This window comes from Enhydra lutris, unplaced genomic scaffold, assembly GCF_002288905.1.
Source record: "Enhydra lutris kenyoni isolate GAN:26980312 unplaced genomic scaffold, ASM228890v2 scaffoldscaffold62, whole genome shotgun sequence".
Lineage (NCBI taxonomy): Eukaryota > Metazoa > Chordata > Mammalia > Carnivora > Mustelidae > Enhydra > Enhydra lutris.
Genome location: NW_019154146.1, coordinates 7,537,166 through 7,549,862, shown reverse-complemented (window position 1 = coordinate 7,549,862; position 12,697 = coordinate 7,537,166). Strand labels below are relative to the sequence as shown.

At 45.7% G+C, this 12,697-nt stretch overlaps 1 protein-coding gene across 1 annotated transcript in view; it reads left to right on the top strand.

Moving 5' to 3' along the window:
- Nucleotides 1–12,697, top strand: part of LOC111158665 (mitogen-activated protein kinase kinase kinase 4) — a 113,138-nt gene that overhangs the window by 65,459 nt on the left and 34,982 nt on the right. Inside the window, exons 4-6 of the mRNA XM_022520858.1 lie at nt 3,154–3,396; nt 5,809–5,955; nt 10,989–11,146. Of these exons, the coding sequence (XP_022376566.1) occupies nt 3,154–3,396; nt 5,809–5,955; nt 10,989–11,146 (548 nt within the window). The remainder of the gene's footprint in view (nt 1–3,153; nt 3,397–5,808; nt 5,956–10,988; nt 11,147–12,697) is intronic.

The following is a 12,697-nucleotide window of genomic DNA, read 5'->3' as shown; positions in this document are numbered from 1 at the left end:
CTCTGTTTAGGTTATTAAACCTGTATTAACATTTGGAGTCTTTCCATATGTATATGTTCAAACATATTTTTGTATTTACGTTAATACATACTCTAGTTTCTCATATCAGTTAAGAATTTCTAAAATAGCTGTATAACTAAAAAAATATGACTATAGTTATAGGGGGAGATAAGATGTAATTATTTTTCAGTTTTCTTTAACATTGGATTATCCATTTTACAACTTCTTCAACTGCTGCATACTTTTTAATGTATTGATTAGAGATAATTCGATACATTTCTCTGCTGATCTGTTTATAGTACTTTTCTGTTTTAAATAAAGTAGGTTTATTAGTAACTTTTGTCATCATTTAGGGCAGTTCTTCCCTTTTATTCTTTTAAAAAATTTCTGGGCTGTTTTTACTTTTGCATGTTACTTTCTTCCACATTAATTTCATTGAATGAATTTATTAACCTCCCCAAAGTGCCAGCGGGGTTATGATTGTACTTACGTTGCGTTTTTATTGATGTCTTGATTATTGAGTTAGCCCAGGTTTCCTGAGTTGATCACAGATTTTATACCATATTTAATCCTGTGTTTCTCACTGGAAATAATAATAAACAGATGAAATAGTAGCAAATAATGCCATTCTTGTACTTTATTGCCCCTTCCTCTTTTCTTGTGTTTTATTGAAATAATTGGGAATTTAATACTCGGGTTTTTTTCTTATAGTATGCTTTAAAAAAAAATACTCCTTTCTAGAACTTGATTATAGTCTTCCACCAAGTTATCATCATGGAGTTGTATCTGCCTGTGTAACTTCTGCTAATTCCGTGGCTTTTCACTTCTTTGGGTATTTTTGTCTTGGGATCTTTATTCTGATTTAATTTTCATTTGACCAGACCCTACTGTACTTCCTCAGTAGTTTTTAGTGAAGTTCTTCAGTGAAGACAAATGAATTGTACTTTGAGTTCTTTCCTGTCCAAAGAGGTATCTTCTTTCTTCTTCGCATATTAGTGGTATCTTGACTGTGCAAAAAGCTCTCCTCCAGCTCCTCCTCCTGTTCTTTCTGGCCTCCTGTTTTATCCTCCCATGAAGCTCCTAGATCTGACTTCCATGTCTCTATTTTTCACTCAAAACTTCCATTCCTTTTTCTTTCGCTCTGTTGTGGTAATAATTCCTGTAGTTAATGTCTAAGTTATTAATTTTTACCACATTCATTCAGTTTTCACTGCCTTTATTGAATTTGAATCTTGGTTTGTTAAATGTTTTCCAGAGGACTTCAGTGCGATTGTGCAGTAGAGTATTTTATGTCTCTCTCCTGTTTTTCCTCCATTAATGAGTGTCGCTGTTTCAATGCTTCGCCTTGGTTCCCTTAGTTAAAACTGCTGTTTCCTCTTCAGTGTTCAGTAGTTTTTTAATGTCTGTTCCTCATTGGACACGGATTGACCCACCGGGCACCACCAGTGGGAACACGTTTCCTCCGCGGCAGTGTGGGTCTGGCTGTTGGGTCTCCCACGCAGTGTTGTCTTGCACGATGGACAAGTAGGGATTGTTCTCTTTCCCAGTGAGCCTGTAGCAGATGGGTGAACTGGCTGGAACTCTAGAGAATGCCAAAAAAATTCTTTAGAATTTTATCAGAGAAAGTTTGCGGAATTTTGTAGAGCTTTGAAGAAGCCTTTGACCTGAGATCATTCTGTACACCAGAGGAAAACAAGCGTTTATTATCACCTAAAGCTTTTAAACAGACATGTCTTAACTCTAACCACATTGACCACATTTTAAAAATGATGTATCATTTAAAAATTCCTGGCTGCTGCGGGAAACTGAAGTATGTATTAATTTAAATGCAGAAGTATGTGTTGAGCATAAAAGGATGTGAGCAGAGGAGACCAATTAAGAATTCACTCCATGGGGGCGCCTGGGTGGCTCAGTGGGTTAAGCCTCTGCCTTCGGCTCAGGTCATGGTCTCAGGGTCCTGGGATCGAACCCCGCATCGGGCTCTCTGCTCAGCAGGGAGCCTGCTTCCCTTCCTCTCTCTCTCTGCCTGCTTCTCTGCCTACTTGTGATCTCTGTCTGTCAAATAAAGAAATAAAATCTTAAAAAGAAAAAAGAAATCACACACACACAAAAAAGAATTCACTCCAAAAGAGGGAGCATAGATAGGAATGGCATGGAGGCAGAATAGCTACAATTGGTGATGTTTTAAACTGAAGAGAAGTTGAAGGACATCTGGATGGCTCAGCTGGTTAAGCGTCCGACTCCTGGTTTTAGCTCAGGTCAGGATGTCAGGGTCCTGAGATCAAGCTCTGTGTCGGACTCCGCCCACAGTGCTGAGTCTGCTTGTCCCTCCCCCTGCTCTCTCTCTCCCTCTCTCTCAATCTCTCTCTCTGGGATGGATAGATAAAATCTTCAAAAAAAAAAAAATTGACGAGAAGTTGAGGTTTTCGAATTTGTTGGCCTCTATTTTCTCAATAAAAAGAGAAGGGAAGGTCTTTGGATATGATTGGTCAGGATGATGTTGCTAGGGGTCTAAGGAAAGCTCCACATCCCCTGTCCTATAAGGAAAAGTATAAGGCATTTGAAGAGGGTAACTGTAAGGAGGGATGAGCAACACTGGGATTCCTGGGAACATTGAATAACAGATACTTGAGTGGGACCAGCCAGGTCAATTTTATGAATTTTTTTCTATCAGCGTCATTTGGCGTAGCTCAGGAGAGCAACGGACTAGAAGAGTTTGGTTGCACCAAGTAGTTTTTGTGTTTATGTAAACGGCTCCCTGGTTTTGTAATCTTTTCTCCAATTTCAATAATTTCTGGTTTTCTCAGTCTGAAGATAGTTATGGCTAATAATGTATATAACCTAAAAAATAAAGCATTCTAATCATTTTAAGTATGATGATAAAATGTTTGATGCAAATGATGAACTTGATTCTTTTTCTGCTATGATTTTTTGAGAAAAATATTATAATTTGGTGTCCTTGTTATGATTTCTTATTACTTTTAGAACTTCTTGGGTCTGTGTTGAAAATGTTGAATTATTCTAAAGAATATTTTCCTGCAAACTTGTGATTTTGTAGATCTTCTGCAAACTCTAAAGAATAATAGTTGATAACCGCAGCCTTAGGACGTGGTTTCGTATGCTCTCTTAACCTTTGTTGAATTTTTGTTCTAGTTTTCCGAATTTCCACATCCCATGTGGGGTTCCGATTATGTGCAGTTATCCAGGAAGCCACCTTCCTCGGAGCAGAAGTGCAGTACTGTGTCGTGGGATGAGCTGAAGTCCATGGACTTACCCTCCTTCGAGCCTGCCTTCCTGGTGCTCTGTCGAGTCCTTCTGAATGTGATACATGAATGTCTGAAGTTAAGACTGGAACAGAGACCAGCTGGGGAACCGTCTCTCTTGAGTATTAAGCAGGTCTGTTTCAAGCACTCCTTAAAAATATTTAGTGATTACTGTGCTATTCTGTAGGCTTGTAGTTTTTATTTTGGATTGAGGGTTTTTTTTAATTGTTGCAAATAATGAAAATGTTCTTTGTGTGGAGTCCTCAGAGATAAGATTGTTGTTCAACCTTTCTGCCATCTCTTCCTTATTCCAAAAGGATATAAAAGTACGGTGATGAAGTGACATAGTCTATAAACATCGGTCTTTGGAGGCTGGAATCTTAAAATTCACTCATTAGAAGTAGTTTAAGTTCCTTAAGTTTATTTATTTTTTGTTCTATTTAAGCTGTGTGGAAACAGATAAATGTCTTTAGAGTATGCAGTGGGGAGATGTTTGGACTTTTTGCTTGCTTAGACAGTTGCATGGTTTAAATAGTATTGACAGCTGCTGCTTTCTTGTTTTCATTCATTTTGGATGGGATTGTCTAGGGAGTTTGATACTCCAGAGGTAACAGGAATGACTGGAAGCTGTTGTATCTAGCTCAGTGAATGCTGCAGAGTGTTTGTTTTATGATATTACCATATCCACTATGCAGAATAAACATGTTAGATTTTGGCAAAAAAAAAAAAAAGAAAGAGAAAGATATGTTTTTGTCGATTGTGCATGTCCATCCCCTCATGATGGAAGGGCTAGGAGCTCATTGGTGATGACCGATGGCATCTGGGGACAAGCACAGGCCATGTGATAGGCACAGAATAGGTTTAGCTGGGAGGGGGTGACTCGTGGACCTCATTGTCCTCACTTCAAGTTTCCGTCCGGCACCGACCAGAGCGCTGCTTCCTCACTCGCTCTGCTGCTCAGCACCTTGCTTCCGGCTATTGTCCTGTCATCCCCGCTGGCCATGCTTCTCACTTGTCCACCTGACTGCAGTGGTAATTTTAGGAAGTTTGGGTAAAATACTTCCCTTTCTCACAAAATGAATACTTCAGGAATGTAACGTGGTAAGACAAGGCAGAGTTTACCTTTTGCTGATGGGGCTATTGTGAGGATGAAACAGCACTTTATGTTAAAATATTTTAAAAAATAAAAACAATACTTAGATGAATGTAGCATTACTAGGATCAAAATAAAATAAATTTTGGCTAAGATCATTCATAGATTCGGTTATAAACGAATGTCACCTAAGTGACATCTTTTTTTTTTTTTTAAAGATTTTATTTATTTATTTGACAGAGAGAGATTACAAGTAGGCAGAGAGGCAGGCAGAGAGAGAGGGAAGCAGGTTCCCTGCTAAGCAGAGTGCCCTATGTGGGGCTCGATCCCAGGACCCGGAGATCAGGACCTGAGCCTAAGGCAGAGGCTTAACCCACTGAGCCACCCAGGCGCCCCTAAGTGACATCTTTAACAGAGAAATTTACATCTGAACAGAACAGCTTTTAATAAATTTAACTCTAGCCGTGGCTCTCTTATGTGGGTAATTATTTTTAGAACCTTCTAAGGGGGAAATTATGTTTATAAAAACAATCCATATTTATTTTAGAATATTTGAAAAGAACAGAAAATGATATAGACAGAAATGAAAATTATCCTATTATGCTGCCACTCAGAGATAACCACTGTAATTATTTTGGTGTATTTTTCTCCATCTGTTTTTTCTACAGAAGTCAAAGAAAAAATATATATATATGAATTTTTGCCCTTAAATATTTTTTAAAAATAAGATTTTAATGTCTGCAGGAGTGCTCTATTACATAGGTTCATCATAATTTATTTATCGCCATCATTTTAAATAATATTATGATAATACATGATAACTATTAGGATGAAAAGACTTAAAGGGCAGTCATCCCATGTCAGCCTCCCACTCCTTTCCAGCATTTCCTGCTGGGCCTGCCCATGCTGGCACTCAGCTCTTTGTTTAGATTTGTTTTCCCTTGGCTTCCATCTCATTTCAACACATCGATCCTAGGTTTGATGGCGATTAGAGGCTTTTGATGGTAAAGGTCACAAATCACAGTAGTTGCTGTGCTGAATTATTACAAAGATTGTCATGCTCTGTGGCACGTTACGTATATTTGAATATTATGTTTTCAGACAAAAATCATCAGTTTTGTTAGGGGATTTTTCTCTCCTACCCTTGTCTTACAGAATGCAAACTAGTACAAAAGTAGATCTTTTTCTGTGCTTTATTTTCTACACATACGTATTTGTGGGGGCATATGTTTTCACAAATCGGTGTTTGCCCGTATGATAGCTTCTCTGTGTATTCATGCTATATTAACTACTTTTCTTTTCAGTATTCAGTTCTTAATCGAGACAACTAAGACAGTTACATAAATGGAACTGATAAGGAATTGGAAAGCCTGTTAGGGCTTTCGGAGGTCGCGAGGCTGAGGAGGGGGATGCGCTGAGGGTGCGCGCAGTGACAGACTTTGTGCCCTGCAGCTGGTGAGGGAGTGTAAAGAGGTGCTCAAGGGCGGCCTGCTGATGAAGCAGTACTACCAGTTCATGCTGCACGAGGTGCTCGACCACCTGGACGGGACGGACTGCAACATGGACGCCTTCGAGGAGGACCTGCATAAAATGCTGATGGTGAGACCCCCGGGGGTGTGGGGAGCGGGGATGCAGGGATGTGTGAATGTGTGTGAGAGAGAGCAGAGCGCGAAAGTGTGAGAGTGAACACGGGGGCGGGGGGGGGGGGCAGTCTCCAACCTGACCTTGTCTTCATCTAGTATTGGATTAAATTTGTTTCACCTAAATCCGCATTTTAACAAATCCTCAGTGATTTTGGCGTTAGAATTTTTGAGGAAGCTTAACTTAGTTCACTGTTTAACGTAAGAATCTTCATCTTACAGCAGAATGGCCCAGAAATGGAATCATAGTCCGGTCCTGTTGTATCACACCGTCTGGCATCAGCCATTTCTGTCGCTGCCCGGCTAGGGCTGGGGAGGCCGGAGTGGATAGTAAGAGGCTCGTGGTCTGCTGGGACCTGGGCATGGGGGGTACTTGCACCCTGAGTGCTAGGTGCCAGGGTGGAATCCTGCTGAGGTGCAGGGACGACTTGGAGACGGGTCCTCTCAGCTAGCCTGGGGACATCTGGGAGCTCTTAGCTGAGTCAAGAGTTATCGGAGGAACCACGCACAGCCGGGGAACTGTAAATACTGGGATCTGGCCGGAGCAGGCTTACTTTGATTTCTTCCCAAGAGGACTTCCCCGGGCTTCTCACACCATAGGTGTTGTACTTCCTGGTGCTTTCTAACCTCTGTCCTTTTGCTCCTATTAGTCCTTCCTGGTAGACACGTCCCGTTTCCTTATCTACCCACTTAAGACTTACTTACAAGTTTTACTTTTCTCTAGAAAGATTTATCTGGCAACTTCGGTCTTTAATGTGCATTTACCCTCCCCACACTCTCACGGCAGCTGTAATCGGGGCTGTGCTCTTGGCACTCAGTGGTCTGCTGCTCTGCTCGTTAGCTTTGTAAGCTAGCCCAGAAGCTTTGTAAGCCAGGGCTTGACGTGGCCCGAGGTGCTCTTGTCTTCCGCACTGCCCCGCAGAGTGTTAGTATGTAACCACAGGCTGGAGGCATGAGAGTATATGCACGGATGATCCTGCCATGCGATGGGTCAATGACACAAAGTAAAAATGACAGTGCTTAAGGGTATATTGTGTTTGGAATGTTTTAAAGACCTGTTTTGTGTGACCTTTCACTTTTCCTGTCTTGGGATGGCTCCAGCACACCCAGATATCACCCCCACTTTCTAGGCTAGAGGAAAGGAAAAGAGCAAAAGGGAGAAAGTATCCTTGCCAGCTCAGTCCAGAGCAGTGACGCTCTCTCGGGAGCCACTGCTGACAGAGTTCCCCTGTGTCGTGTTGGCCAAACCTGTTGCCTGCCTCTTGACTGTCTTGGAGTCTAGGGATGCAAATTCTTAGCTTTCCAGCCTCTGTCGTGGAAGGATAGAAAGAAGAACGAGGGTACGAAGGGGACTTACAATATCTGGCATATCACAAGAAATAATTTTGAGTTTGAAATTATTTCCTGACTGTTTGAGGGAGCATCCATAAAAGACCATAGTGTGTAAAATGTGGCTGCATTTTGAAATACCATTTATTTCTTAGGTTAGAAAAGTCCTTATCATTGAAAAGTCATGGTAAAAAGCAAAAGCAAATTATTTTCTCGCTCTCTCTCAGTGAATGGTTAAAGTAGGAGTTTAAAAAGCTAGGAAATGCTTTGCTTTCTGAACTGCCTTTGGTGGTTTTACAGAGGCACGCACAGCACCCTTTTGCATGCAGTCACTGGGACAGGAGGGAGAAGAATGAGGCAGGTGAACTGTGCCCTCCAGGTCCTTCAGCTTCAGTGTCGGTGGTGAACCTGTGGGCCATCTGAAGTGTAGGGAAGGAAGTTACTCCTCAGAGCTACAAGTGCTTAGGATTTAGTCTTGGTTTTGCTGCCAGTGAGCCGTGTGGGGCAAGATCTGCCTTAATCTCCTTAATTTCACAGATGAAGGGCTAGAAATTACAAGTGATTTAAAAATTGTGTCTCAAAGTATGCTCAGTGGCTAATGGCAGGTGCGTATTTTGAGAACTGGGGGAACCCAAACAAAATTGTTGTTTTCTTTTGGAAGGAGGGGGAGAATGGCCTTTGAATGATCAGTCACATCATGGGTAGCACAGCACCATTCTCTGGAACTTCACCAAAAAACAGCAAAAAGAACGAAGAGGAAAGAATGAAATTCCATGTTTAGTAAAGGAGGAAATTGACTACACTGCTCTCCTCTCCTTACCTCCAGAAAACTCTTATAATTATTTGCCTTGAAATTTGGGCTGAAATGAGGGAGGGCCCAAGCTCTATATATCTAATAGCCCAGTCAGGGATTCATTAGAGCTGGGATATCCGGGGTGTGAATGGTCAGGAGAGAAGCAGGAGGAGTCCCCATGGAGGACTTGTCGGGGCAGATCTGCGAGACAGGGGAGCAGAAGTGCAGACACTTCCCAGAGCCGCCGAAGCATATCCTGCCGGCCGAGGAGGAGTGTGAGCTTCCCAGGGGGAGGGGAAGCTGAGGTCAGCAGGTCGCCATGCGGAATCTGTGTGACTTCGGGGGATTTACTTTGTGTGACATCATCACCCTGACTGTGTGCAGGTCTGGGGACTTACCTTGGTGAGCGTTCGCTTGAGGCAACAAGCCATATTGAAGCTGTCTGCTGTCTTAGCTCATTTCTCTGGTTCTGGCCTTCAAAAGAACCGAGACAGTAAACACAATAGAGATGTAGGAACATGCGAACGGTCGAAGGAAGCCATGTAAAAAGAAACGAAGAGGAATGAAAATGTGACACTGATGAACAAGATGTGGCAGTCGCGGAAGACGCAGGAGGGAGGGCCGGGACCGGGGAGGGAGGGCCGGGACACACGCGGCTGGGGTTCCCACTGAGGCCTGGCTCGTGCAGTGGGGTTCGTAGTGAAGGCTGCGGGTCCAGGGAGAGTTTTTAAATTGACGTTACCAGAGGCCATGTGAAGCCTTTGGGACTGATTTTGTTAAGGGACAGAAATGAACAGAATTATGTGCATATCAGAGAAGAGGGAAATCTCTAGTGCAAGGTTCCTCCCATGCCGTGAGGAGGTGAGTCTCCAAACACAAGTGTTGAGATCAGGAGGAAGCTTCGCTCGGCCACTGCTAGGAAGGGGAGGACGGCGTGTCACACGTGGCTGTGTGTTTTTGGTATTGAGAACATGAGGGGTTTCTATCTCATGCCTTTTCTCCTTCGCTAGGAGGGGTGAGATGGGTGAGGGTGGGCACCGGCTCTTTGAGAAAAATGGTGGAGTTTCAAACTGCTTGTAGGAAGGAAGAGAATGGGTGGAGGGGGACATAAATATTACCAGAAACGTACACCGTGTGGTTGGGGTTATGACGTGTAGAGCAGTGGCTCCTCCCCGGCCTGTGACACGCATGTCCTCAGCTTCCTGAGTGTGGGCTTGGGGCATGGGCTCTTCAGGCTCATCGTGCTTTGGGGTTTGACAGCCAGGTGAGCTGAAAAGAATGGGCGAGGTGGCAGCGGGGGGGGGGTGGCAGCAGCAGGGGCGTGGGAAGGGTGACCGTGTGGCTTCTAAGCTGAATAAGGAGGAAGGGGGTGGTGCAGGGGGTAGTGACCTGGAGAGAGAAACCTGTGGCCTGGAGTTCAGGTAAGGCTTAAATAAGAGAACAGTCGCAGAGGTGATAGTTGGACAGAAACCTGGGAGGACGAGAGGAGGGTTTAGAGTCAGCCTATTTGGACTGATGATTTGAGGCCTAGAGGTGATTCTGTAGGGACAGGTCTGGGGTGAAGCACAGTGTGGCAGCTGAGCCTGGGGCGGAGAGAAGACGATGTGAGGTGTCAGAGTGTGACGAAGGAGGACGGGCAGCTGGAAGTCAGTAGGTGACAGTATGCAGAACGGGTTCAGTGGTGTATCTGGTGACATAAATCTTAGAGGGGCAGGTATTTCTTTTGTTTTGGTTTTAAATAAGACCATAAGAGCAGTGGTTCGAAAGGCACCGTGGTGCACAGGAGGATGCCAGCTGCTAGCAGCCCGTGAAGTCCGTGGTCATACGGGCGCCACCGCACAGTCTGGCTGCTGGAGGCCCAGAAGACCAACAGAAGACCGTTTTCTTAAAATAAAGACCTGAAATTGCCTACTGAAAATTAGTACTGGATTTCAGAAAGCATTAATTCCAGCGAACTCTGAGAGGTAGCGCGGTGAGATAGCTGCGATCTGAGACTAAATACAGAGCCCTGGGAGCCTCCGGGCAGAGGAGAAGCAAGGCAGCTCCGGGTGGGAGGGGAGCCGGGGCAGCAGGAGATGAGGCCGGCGTCAGGGCTCGTCATTCGAACAACACACAGCGTTTGAAGGTGGTAGAAGAGTGATACCTTCAGCATCCTGGGACAGGGAGTGTGTAGCTAAGGTACTGCGTGCTCAACAAGTTGTCCTTTCGGTAGAGGAATCCAATGGCAGCGAGGGTTTGTAGTGTAGCAGCTGTGACCTTGCCTCGAGAAAAGCTGTGGAGAGAAACCCCAGTACGCAGCGGATACATCAAAATAAGGAGTTAGGAATGGGAAGGCTGTTAGGAACTGGGTATTTTGATTAGAAATCATAATTTATATGTCATAAATCTTGAAAAAACACTGTCATAGAAATCTGGGTGTCAGGGAGGGATGGTGGGGGAAAGTGCATTCATTCCCTCTCAACACAGAAGATACTGTCTAACGTTAAAATAAGGAGTTAAACAAGGAACAATCCCAACCTCTTAAAGGAGTCATGTTCACAATATATTAATAATGGATGTTTTTGGGTGCTAGTATTTTGATTCTTTTTTTTTTCACTTCTGTGTAGATTGTGAACATTTTATTTTGTCAGTGATCTGTAGAGATTGGAAATAATGTGCTGAGTTGCCGGGGAGTTGCGCTCTGCAGTTTAAGAGACATCCCCATTTAGACGGCGGTTCTGCGACCAAGAGTCTTGCTTCTCTCCGCGCTCCGTGCTTGGCGACCTCCTTACCCGGCTCTTCCGATCTGGAGCTTCCAGGTTAACAGAGGTGAAAGTCGGAGCTGCTGAGTTCCATTCTCAAGTATCTCCTTTATGTTTTTGTGTTTTAAGGTGTATTTTGATTACATGAGAAGCTGGATCCAAATGCTGCAGCACTTACCTCAAGCATCCCACAGCCTGAAAAACCTGTTAGAAGAAGAATGGAATTTCACCAAAGAAATAACCCATTACATCCGGGGAGGAGAAGCACAGGCTGGAAAGCTTTTCTGGTAGGAACCCTTGTGCTCCTGTGTGCGCCTGCCGGCCTGTTTGCCTGTTCAGTTACGTGCACGTGACAACCAGTCCTGTGTGTGTGTGTGTGTGTGTGTGTGTGTGTGTGTGTGTGTGCGCGCGCGCGCGCGCCTCTTCCCTGGGTTTTGGGGTCCTTCGAGTGGGGATGCTCAGCTGGGGCAGGTTGCCCCATGGGGACATTTGGCAACATCTGGAAACAGTTTCGACTGTGGTGATGGAAGGTCGGACTGATTAGAGGCCGCGGACACGGCTAAACATCGTGCAGTGCACGGCGGAGCCGCCCAACCAAGCATAGTCCACCCAAAATGTCAGTTTTGAAGTTGAGGAACCCTGCCTTCGCGCAGACCCTCTTAGGCCTCTGAAGAGTAGCACAGGACTGTAGACCTGCGTGTATCAGTCTTGGTGGGGACACGGGGAGCCCAAGGTACGCATTTCCTGAGACTGATCTAGGATGTTCTAGTAAACACAGAATTTCCTTATGAGGCACAGGTTAGACATGTAAACAGAGGAAAACCCTGAGGGAGGGGGGGGTGTGGTTGCAGGTGTGTGTTTGGAAATGGAACGTCTTTCGTCCAGGAGTGGACGGCTGATGGTGGGGTGCACCTCAGTGGCCCCTGCCGGGGGCCCCTCCCCGCTGCCGGACCCCTCGGCTCTAGACTCGGCCGTTGTCGGTGTGTGCCGCCTCGTCCGCTGCTGTAGTGCTGCTGTCTCCTTTCTGTGCGTCCCTGGCACTCCGCCTGGAGGAGTTTCCCCTCCCTGCTATCTATCCTCGGGGCCTCGGCTCACCAGGCTCTCTTCCCGCCGCAGTGGCGCAGTGTCCTTGACTCCGCCATCTCTGTGCCCTGTTCAGGACCTCAGCTCCCCCTGCTGCCCTCCCCGTCTGTTCTATTCACATCCTCCTCACATCCTCTCCGCCTGTGTTTCCAGCGAGCCACGAGCTTGCTCCTTTCCAGACCTCTCCAGCCCCTCAGGCCCTGACTCCCTGGGCATCTGCCTTTCCCATCCAGGTCGCTTCCCAGAGTCAGTCTTCTGAGGAAGGGCCTTTCCTGCCCATTGTAGCATCTCGCCTTCTCTCCGTCTCCTGTCCTGTCCTTTGGCTCGTTTGGCTCGGCCTGCCCTTTCTTCTCTGTGCACTTTCTGGCCCCAGGCTGGGCCGCCTGCAGAGGAGATTGTTTGAAAGGTCATTGTTTATTTGCGCTTCAGATTCAAGTGATGGGATTTCACTGCGTCCCCATTTCCTCCTGTCAGTCTCCTTGTTTCTGTTGCTCCTCCCTCAGGTCTGTGCAGTGGGGGCTCTGGCCTTGGCCTGCACCAGCCTTGCTCCGAGCAGTTTACAGGCTTTCCAGGCCCCACTGAGGGCCTGGTCCCGCGCACGGCCCTCACTTGGCGGAGCCTGTGGTGTCACCCTGGCGCCCATCTCCTTTATGTGCTGTTTCGCCCAGGCTCCATCAGTCTCCCAGCCATCCCTGACTGCTCTCTTTGTCTCACACGCTACCGCTGATCTTCAGCAAAGATCCAGAATCTGACCC